The following is a 22,733-nucleotide window of genomic DNA, read 5'->3' on the forward strand; positions in this document are numbered from 1 at the left end:
TTAGATAGCAGCGAAAACACAGAAAGAAAGAGAGAGACAGAGAGAGAGAGAGGGAGAAAGAGAAAGACAGATCTCGAGAGAGAGAGAGAGAGAGAGAAAGGAAGGAAGGAAGGAAGAGAAAGAGGGAAAGAAAGAAAGAAAGAGAAAGGAAGGAAGGAAGGAAGGAAGGAAGAAGGAAGGAAAGGAAGGAAGGAAGGAAGGAAGGAAGGAAGGAAGGAAGGAAAGGAAAGGAAGGAAGGAAGGAAGGAAGAAAGAAAGAAAGAAAGAAAGAAAGAAAGAGGGAAAGGAGAGGAAGGGAGGAAGGAAGGAAAGAAAGAAGGGCCCAAAAACTTAAAAACCCCAAAACTCAACCCCCCAAATTCCAATCCAGCTGACTCTTAACCCATCAAAGCTCCTGACCTTTCCCAGTCCCAGCCTCCCGTACACTAGCAGCCTGCAGGGGAGGAGAGGGCTTGAGCTTGGCTTCCTTTTCTAGTATCCAGAGATTTGGTCAAACACCAGCCTAGATGTTGCTGTGAAGGTATTTCCTATGTGAGGTTAACATTTAAATGAAGAGACTTTGAGGAAAGCAGATTATCCTCCACACTGTGGGTGGGCCTCATCCAATCAGCTTGAAGGCCTTCAGAGAAAGACTGAGATTCCCAGAGGAAGAGGGAATTCTAACTGCAGAGTGTCTTCAGACTCGAGCTGTAACATCAGTTCTTCCCTGGGTCTCCAGCCTGCCAGCCTACTTTTCAGATTTCAGAATTGCCAGCCTCTGGGACCACAGAAGCCAATTCCTTAAATCTCCATCTCTCTCTCCCCCTCTCTCTCCCCACACACCCTACTGGTTCTCCTTCTCTGGAGAATCCTAGTATCTACAACGAAAGAACAGACATTCACACAATGCCTCCCACTCCAGCCCAGCACCACAGCGTTTACTACGTATGGCTCGTCTCCTTTCCATAGTACAGTGCCTTCTCTGGCAGTTAAGAACTGGTGCCCATGGTGCTTGAGGCACTGACGTCTGCTCCATCCTCCCTCCCTTCATGTAACCGATCTTCTGACCACACTGCACCCTGAGAGCTTGGCTCTGATGCAGGGCACAGGGAGGGGAAGGAGGCAGGAGTGTGTCTTTGGTCTTTTAATTCACGAGGGCAAGAACATTTTATTTTGGACTTTAATTCTTTTCTTACAAGAAAATTTAATATTTAATTTTTCCTTTGGCAGTCGAAAGTAGGGGGTTAATATTCAAATCTGTTGATTTGATGTAACTGTTGGCTTTTTATTATTAGAATAATTTTATGATGCTATTTGACCTCATGGGCAAAACCTCTTGACAGACAATATTGGTCAACACAGCTGGATGTAATCTGGGGTGAGAAACAGACTAGGAAGTAAATTCTCAGTAGGGGATACAAAGTGACCTTGGAGTTTAATGTAAATAATGCACTCTTCTAACCCGATGCTGAGTCTTCTGGGTCACCAGCAGTCTCGGGATCCCCAGAGGAGCGGTGGTTGGTATTGGGGGGGCTGCATCATGAAGGTGGGAGCGGGGCTTTCCTCTCCCCCAAGGCTCAGACCCACGCCTAGTTGATCACAGGCTAAACAGTTAAGTTTAATGTATTAAGAGAAGAAGAAAAACCCAGGGAATGTTGTTTCCTTCCACGTGGAGTGACATCCTCCATCGATTATCTGATTAAGACCTTGGAAGAAGGAACTTGGTCACATCTTGGCCAACCCCTCCCCCTTGCCCTTCTCTTTGGGGAGCAGATGCTCTGCTCTGGCAGGAAGAGACCTCCTCAGCCCACTGCTGCCTGTGATGGGAGTTAATCTGCCAAATTCGGGGGTTCAGCACTGAATAGCCTGTGTTATCAGTAAGACGGACGATCTCCGTCTGCTGGCTCCCTGACTTTATTTTAACTGGTCCAGAACCTCAGTAGGGAAGACAAGTATTATTTATCAAGTCTCATAAATACTCCAGTAATATTTATCTCTCAAGTTTGCAAATCTAAGCAGGTCACGAAAGCTGCTTAGAATTCTACCATGATTCTTTGATGTCTTTGAGATAAAATATAAATTCTGTAGGTTCCTTTTCCTGTATCCCCTCTCACCACTTTCTCAGCCTTCTTGTCTTCCAGTCATACCAAAGCACTGGCAGTTCCCTGGCGGTGCCTTGAAACTTAAACGCCTCTATGATGTCAAGTGGGCCACCTCCCTGCCTTTCTCCCATTTTCCTTAAGCTTGCCAAAATTCATCATCGTTTGCTGGGGCCCAGCGTAGGCCGCCCTAAAGTGGGCCTCAATGGCATATTGATTATTTTGAATTAAAGTTTCTTAAGAAATGGGACACTCAGACCCTCCTTTCTGTCTCCGTGAAAGCAGGAAATCAATCTCCCATAAGAAAGGTGCCCTCCCTACATCTAGAGGTGGAAGGACACCCTTATCACATCCTGCCGCACTAGAGAAGGCAAGGGGGTGATCACACAGGAGAAAGGGCAGAGTTAAAGGGGAAGATGCTTCATACAGCTTGTGTCTCGGTGAGTATGGGATGATTTATTTTGTAACTCTTCTTTATAGTCTTTAGTTTCTTGCCATTTCATCTAAGCAGTTTTCTCTCTCACTCTCTTTTCAACAAAAAGCCTCATTCAGGCCATTGCTCCAGGCAAAGGAATTGGTCACAATCCAAAAGCACGCGTCCTGCCCTTAGCAGAAGCCCATCATGGTTTCATAAGTCAGAGTACAGAAAATTCAGTCCCCTCCAAATACTGAAATGTTGGTGTTTTATTGCACAGTACTGTTATTAGGACTTTAAAAAAAATTTGAAGTAAAAATCATTTAACACCTGGACAGTATTTGCTGCATTAAAATTTGGAATCTAAAGTTGTTAGAAAGGGATCTTCTATATCTCTGCAACCCTCCAGAGGTGGAAGACAATGACAATCAACACAGCAAGGCTTCTATTTTAAGAATAAATACTTTCCCTGTTCAGAGACTATTTTTTTTAATAAGGTTTCCTTTTTTTTAAATATAAATTTATTTATTTATTTTTGGCTGCATTGGGTCTTCATTGCTGCACACGGGCTTCCTCTAGTTGTGGAGAGCAGGGGCTACTCTTCGTTGTGGTGTGCGGGTTCTAGGCACACGGGCTTCAGTAGCTGTGGTTCGCGGGCTGTAGGGCGCAGGCTCAGTAGTTGTGGCGCACGGGCTTAGCTGCTCCGCGGCATGTGGGATCTTCCCGGACCAGGGCTCGAACCCGTGCCCCCTATATTGGCAGGCAGATTCTTAACCATTGCACCAACAGGGAAGCCCACCGTTCAGAGACTTTTAAAAACAATTTTAGGGCTTCCCTGGTGGCAGAGTGGTTAAGAATCTGCCTGTCAATGCAGGGGACACAGGTTCGAGCCGTGGTCCGGGAAGATCCCACATGCCGTGGAGCAACTAAGCCCGTGCGCCACAACTACTGAGCCTGCGCCCTAGAGCCCGCGAGCCACAACTACTGAGCCCATGTGCCACAACTACTGAAGGCCGCACACCTAGAGCCCAAGCTCTGCAACAAGAGAACCCACCACAATGAGAAGCCCGCGCACCACAATGAAGAGTAGCCCCCGCTGGCCGCAACTAGAGAAAAGCCCGCTCGCAGCATCAAAGACCCAATGCAGCTAAAAATAAATAAAATAAACAAAAACAATTTTATTATTTGACCATTTTAACAAACTCATTTTTTAACATGACAGCCTTGAAACAGATTTGGGTAATTCTGAATTGAATCTTCATCTACATTTGAGAAAGTAAAGAAGAGGACAAACCTGAAATGCTTTCCTTGAAACAAGCACTGCTACTTGCTATCCATAAAAAGGTTGCAGTTCTGCAAAATGAACTATGAGTTGTTTGCAAGATCTCTTCAAAGTTACCAAAAAAGACACGTGAGTATTTGATGGGGAAGACATTATGGGGGAATATTTGAAGTCAACTTATAACAATTTTCCATTCCAGTAGATGATGGCTTAGCCAGAGGGGAGAAGACATGAATATAAGCCTTTTCTCCAAATATCTGAGTGAGGACACTCAGAAGAGGAGATAGTTCCATTTACCTTTCCTTCTGAACACCGATTACAGTCTCACCGAAAAGGAAGGCATTGAGATAAAAATTCAGATATTAAAATCTGCATTTTTCTGCAATCCATTTGAGTTTAACGCTAGTCATTTTTTTGTATTTTTATAGAAATATAATCAATATGATGCTACACATGAAGCATTTTGCAGAGTGCCTGGGCCATAGTAAATACGTCCATAAGTGATAACTGCTTTCACTGTCATTAATTATCTGCCTAGGGAAAAGGAGGAAGTTTCCCCAAGCACTGTTACTCACAGATCTTTAAGCAATGCCCTGTCACCAATGCCACCTAAGACAAAAGAACTGGAGCCCCAGACTCTGTCAGATTCAAGGAGATCAGGTCTGCGCAGAACGATGGAGGTACAGCTCATGCAGGGCTCTCTCTACTCCTCTGTATCCTTTTCTCAGGGTAAACATCCCTCCCCATCCCCCTCTTCTCCTCCAAAGTCCCCCCAACAGTCAGTTCCCTAAGGCCCTCTGACTGGCCCAGATTTTACTCACAGAAGAAAGAATACCCACTAAGAAGGTAATGACTTCATTCATTAGCCCCCAGTTAGTAAAGGAGAGGGAGGTGATTTGATTTGAGGAAATGAAATTCTGATGGTTCTATTTCAAGCACTCTGGGCGTGCGGATGTGCCTAAGGCTTTTGAACAACAGGACGTATTCTCCTGTTACGCCGGCACCCTAAGAGAGCTCTTCTACACAGAGTCCTGCAAGAACACATCAGCATCCATTCTGTACATATTCATAGGACCTACTATGCACAGTTCTGGGCTAGTCACAAATTATTCTATGTATAAGAAAAGCCTCATCATTCAGTGTAGACAGAGAACAGAATAAAGCTAAGTCTCTCTAAAATTCTCTTTAAAAGACCTGGGAGACCATCATCTAAAGAAGCATCTAAGTACATGCAGTACGTAAGACACAGGAAGTGAGCGTATTCCAAACTTGAAAGCAAAATTAAACCATGTTCCATGCCAAAGGGTCTGAACTGAGAATCACCTCCACCAGGCTGCCAGCCTTCATCTGCACTTCACCTTGATGCCTCTGCAAAGACACATGTCTTAGTCTAATTCAGACTCTTCAGTTCTATAAAAGTCACAGGACTCTCTTCTCTGCCAGGAGCTACATGCATCACATGGGGTGTGAGGCTGGTTATACGTTTTCCCAATGCATTAGTGCCAAAGAACTGTGGTCCCTACCCCAATTCTGCTCCCTCCTTACACATTTGATTCCCCACCTTGACAAGGCGAGGAAGCGCCCAGTCCTTCCCCATTCAGGAATGAGGGAGGGGCAGAGTCTGAACCACTTGGGCCTCTGTAAAGGGACTTGATTCATCTCAGCAACGCTTTTCTGGGAGCATTTAAGAACCCAACCTCAGGAGTTAGATCACCTCTGTGTCATCCATTCTAGCCTGATTTTTCTTAATCTTCTCTGGTTCCCTGATCCCCATTTGGCTGTGTACACCTAACATCCATCTCAAGTCCCTCTGACTGTAACTCTTTTTTGACCTACTTTTCTGGTGAAGTTTTGGCCTCCCCCCATAAATATATATTCTAATTTTACTTTATTGCCCAATGCACCAAGGCTGTAGGTTAATGACATCTCTACAATCAGCCCATCTCAAAGGACTAATTAGTCTGACCCTCCTTCCATCCAGCTGCTCCAACAAGGAATGGATTCAATAAACTCTTCCAAACAAAAAGCCGTTCTTATGTTTAATGATGAATTACAGGTAGGACTCCCTTCAAATTCAGTGGAAATGATCACTCTCTTGAGCACTATTTAATATTATTCTGCAACTTCTGTCTAGTGTAAAAAAGTGATATACATTTGAGAATTTAAGGCATGTTATCATTTTCAGTTAGTAGATGTAAATATTTAGAAAATACAAATGGGACTTCCCTGGTGGCACAGTGGTTAAGGCTCCGCACTCCCAATGCAGGGGGCCCGGGGTTCGATCCCTGGTCAAGGAACTGGATCCCACATGCAAGTCGCGACTAAGGGTTCGCACGCCAAAACTAAGGAGCTGGTGAGCCACAACTAAGGAGCCCGCCGGCCCCAACTAAGACCCGGCACAACCAAATTAATTAAATTAATTTTAAAAAAAAGAAAATACAAATAAATTAAGAACTGTTAAAATGAGATCTGATAATCCCACATTTGGAAATCTATCAACAAAGTGGTCGGAAACAGTAGTTATAAAAATGAGTGGTTTCACATCAAAAACATTATGCTGAAGTAAAAGAAGTCAACTGAAAGAGCACATATTGTACAATCCCACTTATATGAAATAGTCAGAACAGGTAAATCCACAGCGACAGGAGTTTAGCAGTTGCCAGAGATTTGAAACAGGAGAGGAAAAGGGAGAGGGGAGAATAGGGAATGACTGCTCATGGGTACAAGCTTTCTTTGGGGGTTGATGAAACTCTTTTAAAATTAGCTTAGGGTGGTAATTCCCTATCAGTCCAGTGGTTAGGACTTGACGCTTTCACTGCCGGGGCCCAGGTTTGATCCCCGGTCAGGGAACTAAGATCCCAGAAGCCATGCGGCCAAAAAAAAAAAAAATCAAATGCAGTGATGCCTGCACAATTCTGTAAATATACTATAAGCCATTGAACTGTACACTTTAAATGAATGAACTTTATGCTGTGTAAATTATATCTCAATAAAGCTGCTAAAAATCAACAGTTTCCATGTATATCAAAATACTCAAAATATGACAAAAATTATCTCATCTTCTAAAAACGTAAGATATTTAGGAATAATTTAGTTGTATGAAAAAGATATACAACCCACATAAATAAAATTATAAAACTGCACGGAGATACATGAAATAAGACATAAGCGAATCAAGAAATATTCTTGGATAGGAAGACTGATTATTGTAAATGACACAGATTTCTTCCAAAATTCATGAATAAATTTCCAAACAGTTCCATTTTAATAAAAATGCCAAGGGAGGCCGTTTTGGAATGGAAGTAAACACAATTATTTTAAAATTTATCTGGAAAAATAAGAGATCAAAGACATTTTTGAGAAAGAGAACTAATGAAAAAAGACCCAAACTTACCAGATATTAACATATTATAATGCTAAAAACAGTAAATACCAAAACAGCAATGGAGAGCTATAACACTGCATAGATAATCTTATATAGCCACAAAATAGCAGAGATAACCTTGAGATAAACCTTATTGTTGGTGTATGATGAGTGTTAATTAAACAAAGAGGCCATCAGACTGAGGTGGCTCTAATACCTTAGCAGCCTATGTAAGCAAACCCCAACCTGAACCTGTAAATGCCTCAAGGTTAAGAAATCAATACCTAAGGACAACCAGTCACAAACAATGAGGCTTTTCCATAGAAGGCAAACACTTAAGCTACAGCCAATAACCTCCTTGCTTTGCTTCTACCTTTTCTCTCTAAAAGTTTTTCCCCTGACTCCTGTGTTGGTTGGAGTGCTCCTAACTACTTCTGATTTAGTGCTGCCTGACTCGAATCAATTTTCCCTCAAATAAACTTAAAAAAAAAATTTGTTCTTTTTACTCATCCCTCCCCCCTTTTATTGAAATATAATTGACATACAATATTATGTTTCAGGTGTACAACATAGTGGTTCAATATTTGTGTACATTACCAAGTGATCATCACAGTAAGTCTAAGTTACCATCTGTCACCATACAAAATTATTACAATTTTATTGACTATATTCCTTATTTCGTACAATATCTCCCCATGACTTATTTATTTTTGCTCAAGTAAACTCTTAAAAATGTAACATGCCTCAGTTTATCGTTTAACATGAGGGAAACATCGTAAATCAATGAAAAAGGAAAAGATATTCAACAAATGACGTTGGGAAAACTGCTTATTAATTTGAAAGCTAGTGACAGTCTCCCAAACTTTTATTCCTCCAGTCTCTCTAAGGGATTTTTTTTTTTTTTTTGGCTGTATTGGGTCTTCATTGCAGTGTGCAGGCTTCTCATTGTGGTGGCTTCTCTTGTTGTGGCTCTTAGGCTTCAGTAGTTGTGGCACGCAGGCTCTAGAGTGCAGGCTCAGTAGTTGTGGCGTACAAGCTTAGTTGCTCCGTGGCATGTGGGATCTTCCCGGACCAGAGCTCGAACCCGTGTCCCCTGCACTGGCAGGTGGATTCTTAAGCACTGCACCACCAGGGAAGTCCTCTCTAAGGATTTTATATGCTCCTAAATCCCTCTGTGTCTGAGGGACCTAGAGTAGTGTGTTTTCTTATCTGAATCAGAGCTGATACATTTCCAAGACCAAAAGAAGCTAAATAAAGTGTAATTTTTATCAAAACTTTTTCTTTTATCTGAAAATAAAGTGCTATAATATCACACAAGAAATTGTTTTAATAGTTAAATCGATTTAAAACCTTGCTCCATAGCTGAAAAAGCACTTGTACCTGTATCCTGAACTGGTCTCCAGAGGGCAGCAGAGAGTCATTTACACTTAACCAAAAGTTACCTCTTAACCAAAAGTGTGTGCTTGGGTTGTTTTTTCAACTCTTCTGTTCTTTCTTATGACTAGGCCTTAACAAACTGGGTGGCCAGGATCTGGAAGGCTGTCTGAGGTCATGGATCAAAGCGATGCCAACAAGCCAAAGCAAAAGTTCAAAGAATCACTTTTATATCTTTAAAATAATTCTTTAATTAGATAAACCAATGAACCACAGTTAATACACTGTTGGCTAAGCATATTTAACCAGCACATGTTTATGCAACACCGATGCATATAAAGCATTTAATCCTTTCAGGGCTTTCTATTCCTAGACATACAAAAAGTATATAGAAAGGGTGATAGTCACTTATTCTGTCATATTTTTTGAGCATTTGATACACACTAAAAGTTTATCAGTGACCCAGAAATTGTCGAAGACACAAAGGATTATAAAAGCATGTTTCAAAAACAAAATCATGTTATTCTGACTTACTTCGTAAACAACAAAGATTCTGGAGAGATAGGTGAAAGGCTTCTATAAACTGACAAAGTGAGGAATAGTTCAGCCAAAATTAAGTGAGTGCAGACATCCAGAGACTTGTGCAGGACACTGAAGCTGGCCTGTACTCCAGGGCATTGCGAAACCAGGTAAATGTGAACTTTGGTTTTCACCTCTTAACAGGGCACAGAGAAAAGGCATCACACAGGTCTTCCTCAAAGTGGTGATTCCAAATAATAGGAGACTACCCCATGAAGGTTGAGACACCAAAGGGCCATCTCTTCAGCGTGAGAAGGAACTAGAAGTAACCACCTTGAACCCTGTACCTCCTCCCATCCCAGTAAAAGTGAAATTGCCTCCTGTCTGGAAACTTGGCTCAAAGTATAGAGGTGGAGAAAAGTCTCTTCTGAGTTTTATATGCATGAGATGGCCCACATTCATACATCTGGGTGGTCTAAAATGCCTCAAGCTGAGAATTAGGTTAAAGCTGTCACAGACCCAGGAGTCTCACAGAAGCAAACAGAAATCTTCTCTACAGAGACTCACCTCTACTCCAGGCCTCAAAGAGTTTCTGCAGAAATATGAGTTCACAGTCAAAAATCATGAAACCCGAAAGTAAAGGACATATCATGAGCGACAGCCAGTACTTATTAGACCCTCAAAGATGAAAGACATGGAAATTATGAAACATGGAAGATCAATCAAGTACACTGAAATATATTTATAGAAATAACAGGACAAGTTACGGGCAAAGAGCCAGAGCCATTAAAAAATAACCAAACCAGCCAAGCATAGAACTCCTAGTCATAAAAAACGTGATAAGTGATATTTTAAAACGCAATGAAAATGGATAAAATAGTAATAAAAATATGCAGTGGGGTTTTAAAATATAGGATTAAAATATACGAGAGTAATGAGATATATATTAAGCCTTTATTCCAACACATTTTTGAGTTTAAAGGAAATAAAGGCCCTAGACAAATATTTCACTATATCTGACTCGAAAGGAATACAAAACCCAAATAGTCTCATAATCAGTAAGGAAATTGGGAGTTCAAAATATGTCAATCGATCAATCAACTCCTCTAGGCCCAGGTGGCTTCCCTGGCTGTTCTAAATATTTAAGGAAGAAAAAGTTCTAATTTTACACAAATGCTCCTAGGAAACAAAATGCGGATAACATTTCCCAGCTCATTTTGTGAAGCTACCATAATCCTGATTCCCAAACCCAAAAAGAATAGTATAGAAAAGGAAAAGTAGGTGCTTCCCTGGTGGCGCAGTGGTTGAGAGTCCGCCTGCTGATGCAGGGGTCACGGGTTTGTGTCCCGGTCTGGGAAGATCCCACATGCCGCGGAGCGGCTGGGCCCGTGAGCCATGGCCACTGAGCCTGCGCGTCCGGAGCCTGTGCTCCGCAACGGGAGAGGCCACAACACCGAGAGGCCCGCGTACCGCAAAAAAAGGAGAAGTATAGCTCACCACACTGATGTTCACAGGTTTAAAATATCCTAAGCAGAAGATTAACACACTAAGTTCAGGAACAAATTTTAAAAAGAAACAAACAAAAAAACACATCATGACCAAGTTGGGCTTATACAAAGAAAGGTTGATTTCACATTTTTAAAAATCAGCTAATTAATTTCACCACACTAATAGATTAAGGGGAAAAAAATCATATGGCCTCTCAATAGATGCAAAACCCCCACATTTTACAAAATTAAAATTCATTCATGATTTTTTCAAAAGTCTCTTTGCAAAAGAAATATCTACAGCAAGTATTATGTGTAATGTTGAAATACTGTATTCAGTATTGATATAAAATAAGGATGCTTGCTGTCATCACTTTTACTTAACAATTTGCTAGATGCCCCAACAGTGCAGCTGGCAGAGATGAATGAAGAAATGGTGTAAAATTGTAGGACAGCAAAATTTGCCATCCCCAAATGTGTCTCTTTGGCATGAGGATTAATTGGGCTGATTATTTTTAAGAAACAGAAAACTCAGAAAGCTTTTCTTGTTACCTCCCCCTTAGCTGCTCAAAGAATTTAGATAAAGGGCCTGTCTCCAGAATGGAGCTATCACTAGAGATATCTGTAAAGAATATGGACTAGGTGTGCTGGGAGAAATTTGGCAGGGCCTATAGATTAGGGTCCACTCTGTATCCCATTGTCTCTGCAGGACCCAGCAAACATTTGTTTACCAAACATTTGCTTTTCCATCTCTATTTCCTTCCTCCCCCTTGAGGTCCCAAACCATACCCCCAACATCCTCTTTTGTCTCTAGCAGAAGATGGTATTTAAGGTGAGGGTTTCAGCCATTTTGGCAAGTTACTCAGTTTTCCTGGGCCTCTCCCATGTGTACATGTTATTAAACTTTTGTTTTCTCTTGTTAATCTGTCTCATGTCAACTGAATTCTTAGAGCAGCCAGAAGAACCTAGAATGGTAGAAGAAAATATCTCCCCCCCACCGCCGACATAGATTTATTTTAAAATGTATATGGAAGAACAAAGAAAGAGCCATGAATATTTAAGCCATCCTGAAAAAAGAAAATGAGACAATTTATCTTACCAAACACCTACAATTAAGTATTAATGTAAGCAGATGGGGTAGGGGGTCCCGGGAGAAAGAGACCCAGGCATGGCTTAAGCCACTTTGTGATCTAAGCCTGGCCACAATGCTTGCCCAGTAATTAAGGATCTAAAGGGAAGTGAGGGAAATGAAGGAACAAAGGAAGAGCAGTAAAGAAACAATAGTTCAGCGAGAAAACAGAGTCCTAGTTCCTCCTCAAGGGATGTACATAACCATCTGACACCTGTCTTCAGTTCTGCAGGAACTAAGGCCCCCACCCAGGTGGAGGACAGAATGATGTTGACCCTCTTGACTTCAGTCAACCAAAGCCAGGACTCTGTCAACCTTTGCCCCAATTCTGTGCTGAATTCTCCTCTGCCCAAGTCCCTTTATGAATATGCATGAACCCTTAGTTTAAACGTCCCCAATTTTGCTGTTTGGGGAGACATTGCTCTGTGAGAGATTCCCAGTGTTCCCCTTACTTGCTGCAAGTAATAAGTCCTTCCTTCTCCCAGTCTTTGGCTTGGTTGTGTCTTTTGGCTCAACACCCACCAAGAGGCAAACCCAGTTTTGGGGTAACATTAATTTTAGTGGGATTTCCCACAAGGACAGATAATCTAACGAATGGAACAGAACAAAATACCCCAAATCTGACCTACACACATACATGGAGTTCTGACATGACACATTATCTTCTGTTATTAACTTGAGAACCTGGGGGATCATTATGGGGAAAAAATTAATCCCTCTTTCACATCAATACTAAAAATCAGTCCCAGTGGATTAAAGACCTGTATGTATGTAAAAGACAATAATATAAAAATCTTAGAAGACTTTAAGATATAGCAGCAGTTTTAAAACAAAACACAGAACGTGGAAACCATGAGGAAAATATAGGAGTTTGACTACATTAATGTAAAAAAACCACTTTGGTTTATTAAAGAACACTGTAAGAAGAGTAAACAGGGGACTTCCCTGGTGGCACAGTGGTTAAGAATCCGCCTGCCAATGCAGGGGACACGGGTTCGAGCCCTGGGCCGGGAAGATTCCACATGCCTTGGAGCAACTAAGCCCGTGCACCACAACTACTGAGCCCACATGCAGCAACTACTGAATCCCACGTGCTCTAGGGCCCGTGCTCTGCAAGAAGAGAAGCCACAACTACAGAAAGCCTGTGCGCAGCAACGCAGACCCAATGCAGCCAAAAAATTAAAAAATTTTAAAAAAAGAGTGAACAAAAAACCAAGAGAAGACATGTGCAACACATAAAACAAACAAAAGATGAGTATCCAAAATATGTTTTTTAAAATACTCTTATTAACCAAAAAGAAAACAAATAACACAATAAACAATGAATTTGAACAGGCACGTCACAGAACACGAAAACTGAATGGCCGATACACTTTTTTTTTTTTTTTTTTTTTTTTTTTTTGCGGTACGCGGGCTTCTCACTGTTGTGGCCTCTCCCGTTGTGGAGCACAGGCTCCGGATGCTCAGGCTCAGCGGCCATGGCTCACGGGCCCAGCCGCTCCGCGGCATGTGGGATCTTCCCAGACCGGGGCACAAACCCGTGTCCCCTGCATCGGCAGGCGGACTCTCAACCAATGCGCCACCAGGGAAGCCCCAATACACATATTTCTAAAAGGGTTAACCGTATTAATAACAAGGGAAACACAAATCAGACAAAATGAAATAGTTTCATGTCCATGAGATCAACAAACATTTAAACATCTGACAATATCAAGTCTCGACGAAGAAGAGTAACAAATATTTTCATATTATGATCAGTTTGGAAGGCTCTTGGCCTTAGATAATAAATATGAAAATCCACATACTCTCCATTCCACTCTTACAAACATACTTTAAAAGCACTCTTGCACATGTGTACCTGAGACAGTACAAGAATGTTCAGAACAGAACTGTAAGAGCAAATGGCAATTTCATATGCCTCAACATAATAAAAATTGATAAGGATTACAGATATCTTCAGGGCACTTTACTATATCTGAAATCTGTGGTCAGTGGACAGAAAACTGTAAGCCTAAACACTAACACAGGATAATAAAGGGCCAGAAAAAGACACCAACACCAAGGAGTGTCATGAATTTGTATAAGAGCTTATTTGTTTCACAAACATTTAGACTGCACTTATCATGTGCCCAACACTGTTGTAACTGCTTCACAAGGATCAGTTCATTTCATCCTCAAAACAGGCCTATGAGCTGGGTACTAATATGATCCTCATCGGACAGATGAAGAAACTGAGGCAGAGAGGGTGAGTATTTTGCCCAAGGTCACACGCAATTAAGTGGCAGAGCCAGGATTCGAAAGCAGTAGTTTGACTCCCAAGTCCTTGTATTAAAACATACACTATGCTAACTCCTAACCATGATGCTATAGTGTGCTGGCAGAACCACTACGGAAGGAATTTATCCAACAAATGCAGTTAAATCCCTTATTGATGTGAGCGTAAGGATACCATTCCAGCTATCTAGTCATTGCTGCATAACCCTGCTCCCCAAACTTAGTGGCATAAAACAACTATTTCTCATGGTCACTCACTAAGGAATTAGGACAGGAGTAGCAGGATGGCACACTCCTGCTCCTTGCCAGGACCCCAGATGGCAAGACTAAATGCCTGGGGGCTGGATGACTTGAAGGCTGGGCTCAGTTGGGCCAATGGCCCCAGTACCCACATGCAGACTCTCCAAATGGCTTGGGCTCCTAACAGCATGGCAGCTGGATTCGGAAGGCGAGAATCCAGAGAGCAAACATCCCGAGAGCATAGGATGTAGTTGCAAGGCTTCTTTTGTCCCTGCCTTCGAAGTCGTGCAGCGTCACATTCTGCCTTTATGACCAAGTCACGGAGGCCCCTCAGATCCAGGGATAGGGAATTAGGCTCCACCTCTGGGTGAGGAAGAAGCAAGGTAACCTTGCGGAAGAGCAGGTGAGTGGGAGACAGTGTCAGGGTCACCTTTGGAAACACAACTTGGCCCAGAGTCACAGAGGCTGTTGACAGGGCAATAGGTTCTGGGATATTTTTAGCCACAGGTAACTGAACAGGCAATTAACAGTGGCTTAAATTCTAAGGGGGTTTTTGTCTCATGACATAAAAGGGCCAGAGGCAGGGCAAGTCCAGAGTTAGTTAGTTGCTCGGTGATGTCATGAAGGACCCCAGTGCTTTCTGTTTTTCTAGTCTGCTACCCTTAGCACATCCTAAGTATCCCACTCCTTGCTTTTAGGTTGGTTGCAGCAATTCCAAGCATCAGAAGGAGACATAATAATGTCAAACAAAGAAAAAGAGGGGTATATTTTCCCTTGAGTCTCTTTTAATTAAAAAAAAAAAAAAAGAATAGGGACTTCCCCGGCGGTCCAGTGGTTAAGACTCCGAGCTTCCACTGCAGGGGGCAGGGGTTCGATCCCTGGTAGGGGAAGTAAGATCCCACATGCTGCAAGGCACAGCCAAAAAGAAGAAGAACCTCCTTTCTAAACCTCACAGTTAACTTACTTTCAGGTCACATTGGACCTGAACTTGCCCTTGTTCATGCCATAGCTGGAAAAGAAGCTGAGAAAGGATCTAGCGTTTTGGCTTCATAGTAAGACGTGCTTCTGCTAATAAAAAAAGGAAGGGGAAGAATGACAGTGGAACCACCAGTACCTGCCACAAGTTCAGGCAACCTCCATTCACTTAGCAATTATTAGCTGATTGCTAATTGTGTACCAGGCACAGCGCTAAGAGGCAGGGCATGGCGGTGCGCAAGACAAGCATCCCTACCCTTGTAAGGCTTACAGTCCAGCACAAAACAGAGACACGTAACAAGCAATCCCATAATTAAATCAAAGGCGTTCAGTACCATGAAAAAGAGGTATGCAATCAAAGCACGATTTGCTGTAAAGAAAGCAATATTGCTTTATGGAAATATACTGCAATGAAAGACAAGATTATAGTTATAAATACTAAAAGAATTTAGTATAAATACTAGAAGAATCGCTAAGATGAAAAAATAATGACTGGAAATGATCAAGAGAAGGAAGCATGGTGTCTGGAAGATAGATCGCGTCCCCATCATTAGAAAAGTTACTCCACTGAGGATCTGAGACTGTTCCCTGGGATTTACTACAGACCTGATGAAGCTTCTCTTGAGACTCCCTGACCTCCTTCTATCGAACCGCGTGCTCACCAAACAAACACTGGAATACTGCATCGCTTGCCCAGGTGGACTAGATACCAGACTGGAATTTTTCAGTTTCTGAAAAGTTCTATCTGTCACCATAAAGTGTTATTTTGGTCAGTTTAAAGTAAGCATGAACAATCTTAGACCGTCAAAGCTATAATCGCGGACTGGGAACCCACGGTGAGCCCCACCCTGGGCACTCACAAGATATCAAGCCGGTTTCACCCACGATGGCACTCAAAACTCACCTGGTACATTCCTTTGATAGTAGCTATGGCATCGGCCAGCTGCTGATTGTAGCATTTTCTTAAGGTATCCTCATTCTGCAAATGAAAAATAAATACAACAAGCACCACAATGTATTTCCAAATGCAACTCTCACACCTACAAGGGAGGGGCTCAGTATAAAACCATCATTCAAATCATATGCTCTCTCAAAAACTTCACTTTAAAATCATTTCCCCTATGCTTACAGCTAGTACAACACATTCCATTTTCACTTACACTGAACCAAAAGCAATAGAGAGCTCATATGGATAAAATAAATACAGATGATGTGAACATTTTCTCTCATCTTCCATATCATAGTCTTTCTAATGTCTTAGAACTGCTTATAAAATAGTGAAATCGGGGGATGGGATAAGTTGGGAGATTGGGATTGACATATATACACTACTATGTATAAAATAGATAACTAATGAGAACCTAATGTATAGCACAGGGAACTCTACTCAGTGCTCTGTGGTGACCTAAACGGGAAGGAAATCTTTAAAAGAGTAGATATATGTATACGTATAACTGATTCACTTTGCTGCACAGCAGAAACTAATACAACATTATAAAGCAACTATAATCCAATAAAAATTAATTAAAAAATAAAATAAAATAGTGAAATCTATTTGGAGTTCACATCCTCTTCTGGTCCTGGTATTTTTGGATGAATTATGCTCATGGAAAGAAATCTAGGGCCACTAATCCACAAACTAGAGTCACTTTCTGATTAATCAAATTATTTGATCCTATCTGTTATGGGTAACAATGAAAGATAGTACATTAAAAAAATACTCTTGTATGGAATCTAAAAAAAAGAAAAAGAGTTCTGAAGAACCTAGGGGCAGGACAGGAATAAAGACGCAGATGTAGAGAATGGACTTGAGGACACGGGGGAAGGGTAAGCTGGGATGAAGGGAGAGAGTGGCATGGACATATATACACTACCAAACGTAAAATAGCTAGCTAGTGGGAAGGAGCCGCATAGCACAGGGAGATCAGCTCGGTGCTTTGTGACCACCTAGAGGGGTGGGATAGAGAAGGTGGGAAGGAGACACAAGACGGAGGAGATATGGAGATATATGTATATGTATAGCTGATTCACTGTTATACAGCAGAAACTAATACAACATTGTAAAGCAATTATACTCCAATAAAGATGTTAAAAAATACTCTTGATTCTGATATCAATTTTGATTCTAGCATGGAGTGTAAACCACCAATGGGCTTTAGAGTCAGACAGAATTGGATTTCAATGTTACTGTGCCACTTACTATCTGTCTGACTTTAAGCAAGTGACTTAACCTTGGTGGCTCAGTTTCCTTATCTGCAGAGCAGGGATGAGAGGATTTCCACTTAGGGATTGTTGAGGGATTTAAAGAGGAAATGCATTAAAAGGTACTTTGAATGGTGGGGTCAACAACACGTGGGTGTTTTGTTTTATAACAGAAAAATAACACTGATGCCTGTTCTTAATGACAGATAAATATGCTAACCTGATCAAAGATTTTAGGAAATTCCTCAGAGCAGCAGAGTTTTCATGTCTTTGGCTCCTACGGAGCCATTAAAACACAAGTCATATAAAACTGTAGTTAAGGGCTGAAATTCAAGCATTAAACTCTCTGGTCTGGAACCTAAACCCTGATGGTTTTTTAACTGGTGACCTTGAGCAAGTGAATTAACCTTTCTGTGCCTTGGTTTCCTCATCTGTAAAAGGGGTATAATAATTGTACCTACTTTGTCAGGTTAGTCATGAGCCTTAAATGAGTTCATACACAGGGTACTCACAAAAGTTTCTGCACATAGTAAAGCTATAGGTACCATACAGCTTTATGTAGTCATCACATGATACACAACACATACAAATTAAATTGCCCTCATAAGTTGCTAAGCTAAAAACTGTAGTATCTACACATCTAAACATAAAATTAATCCACATACGAAACAGAGGAAATGAGAGAACTTCTACCTGTTGGTAACGTTTTTCGATTGTCAGGATCCTGTCATGTAGAGAAGTGAAAAGTCTGCAAGATTCCTCTCTAAGACGGTCCTCAAACTTCAGTGGAATCAATTGTTTGAGGAACCCAAAATCCACCTGAAGAGATTTAATAATCTAAAAATGGAAAAACATACATAATTGTAGAGAGTTAAGGGCCCTCTGTGTAAAGATTCCAGCACCTGGCCTGGTCTGGGCAGATCACTTGGGCACCTGGTCAGGGGCTTGTCCTGAATTGAAGATTACCTCTGCAAAGTCATGTACACTGGGGATTCCAGTTAATCTGCTAAACTAATACATGCTGATGGACGAAGGGAGAGGAGGTTCCCAGCAGTTTCCTCCCATACAGAGTAAGTTATCCTTTGCCATGAATCAAAAAACGTTTGAAAAAATAATTTTCAATATGTGATTTTCAGATCAGGAAAAATGGGCAAGAATCAACATTTGTTGTGAATTTACTAGCCAAGCACTTAAATATATAACCAATGTGTTGACTAAGAACTGGTTGGTATCATCCAAACTCAATGTATTTTTGTCTCCCACTGTCTATTTAAAATGTATTCACTAGGACTTCCCTGGTGGTCCAATGGTTAAGAATCCGCCTTACAATGCAGGGGACGTGAGTTCCATCCCTGGTCGGGGAACTAAGATCCCACATGCCACGGGGCAGCTAGGCCCATGCGCCACAACTACAGAACCCATGCACTCTGGAGCCCGAGTCACAACTAGAGAGAAGCCCACGCACCACAACTAAGACCCAATGCAGCCCAAAATAAATAAACATTTAATTCAAAAAATAAAATGTATTCACTAGGTAATCTTCCTTCGCCCTGAATGGAAACTGTAAGCAATTCCTACTCATTCTTGGGAACAGAAAGTCCCATCATCACTCAAAACACAGCCCAAAAGTAGCATTTAGAATGTGACACTTCCAACTTCATTCATAGGTAAGGCTGCTCCCTGCACTCCAGGCCAAGGGCAGTAGCTGGCAGCTGCACGTCTTTAAGGAAAAGAGTGGGATTCACTCTTGAGCTCTCCCCCCTCTTACCTCCTCCCCCCACACCCCAGTTGCTTCTCCACCACAGACAAGGCAGAAGGGATAAAGGGACACGGCTGTTCCTACCTGGCGGGGGGCTTCACCCTGGTCTGGTAGGACAGGAGAACGACCCTTCTTCCCTCGGGCACCAACACAGCTTCTCTAGAGGTTCCCGCTGCAGGTACCCTCTCTCCTGTGGATGCACAGGGACAAGCAGCTGCTTCTCTACTCCAGGTGGTCACTGCTACTCCGCCCTCGGGCCCTATGAATCTAGAGTTTTACCCTTTCTTCTCCCTTCTGTTGGGGGCCCTCTGTCCTGCTCAATCCGTCAACTGGAGAGGACCCAGAATGACCCCAAGCTGGCGCTCTCTCTCTTTTTCTTAGAGGCCACATGTGGTCCACAAGAAACAATCACACAACCCTCACCCCAGCAACTCTGGCAGTGCAGACTGATCCCAGCTCAGCCGCTCCCCCTTCTTGCCCCAGCCCACGTTAGCTTCCTTGCACATGAATCAGCGCCGGTCCCGAGTCTTCCAATAGCAGCAAACACATTTCAAGTTCCACAGAAGCCTGACTTACCGGCTTTGAGCTGAGGAAGAGCCCTTCCGCTACCCCTCTCCCAGAAAGAGCATGGCAACAGTGTTTCCTAAAGAAACTGCTTCGGCAATTTTTCCCCTTCACCTCCTGATCCCCGTTTTTATTATCCTTGGTCTGATTAAAGAGCTAAGAGTCATTGATCTGATGTGTAACATTCTCTTCGTAAATTCTGCAAATGGGATCTTACACTCGCTTTGGAATTTGATACCTGGCTACTAGCACCCTGGGAAGAAGCTCGGTTTTAGCATCCTGATACTATGTGGGAGGTTTTATTTTGCAGTTGAGGATATCAAGACTTTGAGAGGTTAAGTGACTAACTAGTCCAACATTACGTGGCCGGTAAGCGGAAGGTCCAGATTTGAACAGAGTTGTGACTGACTCATACTCCTTCTTTATACCATGTTGTCAACTTATGAAGGTTACTATTTTGAGAAATACGAAAAAAAATTCTAGAGCAAGTGAAAGCTTAAAGAATTCCTTAAATTCCAGGGACAAAAAGAGAGAGACAAATACCGTATGCTAACACATATATATGGAATTTAAGAAAAAAAAAATGTCATGAAAAACCTAGGGATGAAACAGGAATAAAGACACAGACTTACTAGAGAATGGACTTGAGGCTATGGGGAGGGGGAAGGGTAAACGGTGACAAAGCAATAAAGAGGCATGGACATGTATACACTACCAAACGTAAGGTAGATAGCTAGTGGGAAGCAGCCGCATAGCACAGGGAGATCAGCTCGGTGCTGTGTGACCGCCTGGAGGGGTGGGATAGGGAGGGTGGGAGGGAGGGTGACGCAAGCGGGAAGAGATATGGGAACATATGTATGTATATAACATATATACATATGGGAACATATGTATATATATAACTGATTCATTTTGTTGTGAAGCTGAAACTAACATACCATTGTAAAGCAATTATGCTCCAATAAAGATGTTTAAAAAAAAAAAAAAAAAATTCCAGGGACAAGATGAAATGACTTTGCCTTTAGGAGATCCAGCCCCATATGGACGGCTTGTTCTGAAGAAGGGAGGGACAGGAATCCTGGTATGGTCAAAAAAACTTCTACTGGCCTAAGACTCCCATGGATCAGTTTACAAGAGACATACCTAAGATACAATGACACAGAACTGAGGTCAGTGTAGAAATAAGAAAGTTTTGCCAGGCAAACAATGTCCCGAAGAATGTTAATATAGGTATATTAATATTGAACAAAATGGACAATATGTGTATGTGCATATATGTATATATACACACATGTACATGTGTGTGTGGATATATATATACATCTATGTATATACACACACTCAACAAATACAGGTTATTTTTAATTTCTCATTTCCATGGCACAATAATGAAGACTGACCTCACACAAAGCCTCAGGACAAGTCGCAACAAAGACCAAATAATTCATCTCACAAAGACTGTCCGCTGACAACAAAGCACTGAAGTTAAAACTCAGCAACATAACAGTAACTAAAGAGCACGCGTGGAGATCTAACCAACTTCTTATTAAACAGTGGGCCAACAAAATAAATGGGAAATTGGAGCACTTGAATCTAAATACTAATAAAAATCCTACATCTCAAAATTTGTGGGATGACGTTAAAGAAGTAATTAGTAGGACTATATTGCCTTAAATATTGTCATTTATACTGTCTTTAAATGCTTGTGTAAGGAAAGAAGGGAGCCTCAAAATGAATGACCTGTAGGCATGGATAGCTAAGAGCCTCGTGTCCATCACACAGGTCCTTCCTTACTGAGAGAAGCATGACTTTGTCGGGGCAGTAATGTGCCTCGCCAATATACTCACGCCTTCAGAACCCTTTGCAGTTAAAGGGGTCATGTGATGTAGTTAAGGCTAACGATAAATACGCTGGGGTTTTCGATGGAAAGTTTTTGCTTTTTTAGTAGAGCTACCACCACTCCATTCCACTGCTCCCCTATTCTCCTTCCTCTGTGAAATGCAGATGGAGGCTGGAAATGGAGCAGCCATCTTGTTACTGGGAAGTCAGAAATATGATAGCAAAATCCATGCACTAATGATGGACCTGTGAAAAGATAAAATGAATCTGGTACACAGATGACATCAGGGAGCTACTGCCCTAACTTGTAATTCCAGATATTCTAACCCAAGACTTCCTGTTAAGTCAATATAGTTGCACTGTCTGTACATAGAGCTATATGACATCCCATCTAATACCCAGATCCAATTCACGGAATTAGAAAAAGAAAAACAGAGTAAACCCAAAGATAGTAGGAGGAATTAAATAATAAAGATAAGAGGGACTTCCCTGGTGGCGCAGTGGATAAGACTCCGAGCTCCCAATGCAGGGGGCCTGGGTTTGATCCCTGGTCAGGGAACTAGGTCCCACATGCATGCCACAACTAAGAGTTTGCATGCCACAACTAAGAAGCCCACATGCTACAACTAAGCAGCTGGTGAGCTGCAGCTAAGGAGCCCGCCTGCCGCAACTAAGACCCAATGCAACCAAATAAAATAAACAAATATTTTAAAAACACATAAATAAATAACTAATAAGGATAAGAAAAGACATTTATGAACTAGAAAATAAAGATACGATAGAAAGGATTAATAAATCCAGAAGTAGGGTCTCTGAAAAAAATTAATGAAATAGATAACACTGTCAGGATTCATCAAGAAAAAAGAGGAGGTATGAAGACCATATTAAGAATTTTAAAAGAAATATAACTACGGATACAATAAAGACCTAAAAACGATATGCAAAGACAATAATCAACACCATAACCAACAATTTGAATATTTTGTAGAAAAATATAACATCAAACCGACCCAAGAAGATTTAAGCAAACCTTAATATAACCATAACAAAACAATAGCAGTAAAAATAAGCACAGACTGTTTTACATGCAAGTTTACACTGAAGAAATAGATACTTCCAATCTCAAGCCAGTAATTCCAGAGAATAGACTAGGGAACACTTCCCAACTCACTTTATGACAATACTATGACTTTGCTACCAAGACTGAACAACAGCATAAGGAGAAAAGAAAA

The 22,733-nt window shown here is 41.7% G+C and overlaps 1 protein-coding gene across 1 annotated transcript in view; it reads right to left on the bottom strand.

The window, feature by feature from the left end:
• C1H10orf67 (chromosome 1 C10orf67 homolog) overlaps positions 1–21,542 on the bottom strand; it is a 76,219-nt gene extending 54,677 nt beyond the window's left edge. The window contains exons 1-3 of the mRNA XM_067703844.1: positions 21,510–21,542; positions 18,033–18,176; positions 16,042–16,116 (exon numbers count right to left, since the gene is read on the bottom strand). Coding sequence (XP_067559945.1) covers positions 16,042–16,116; positions 18,033–18,176; positions 21,510–21,542 — 252 coding nt within the window. The remainder of the gene's footprint in view (positions 1–16,041; positions 16,117–18,032; positions 18,177–21,509) is intronic.
• Between the last annotated feature and the right edge of the window lie 1,191 nt (positions 21,543–22,733).

The sequence above is a fragment of the Pseudorca crassidens genome, chromosome 1 (assembly GCF_039906515.1).
Source record: "Pseudorca crassidens isolate mPseCra1 chromosome 1, mPseCra1.hap1, whole genome shotgun sequence".
NCBI lineage: Eukaryota > Metazoa > Chordata > Mammalia > Artiodactyla > Delphinidae > Pseudorca > Pseudorca crassidens.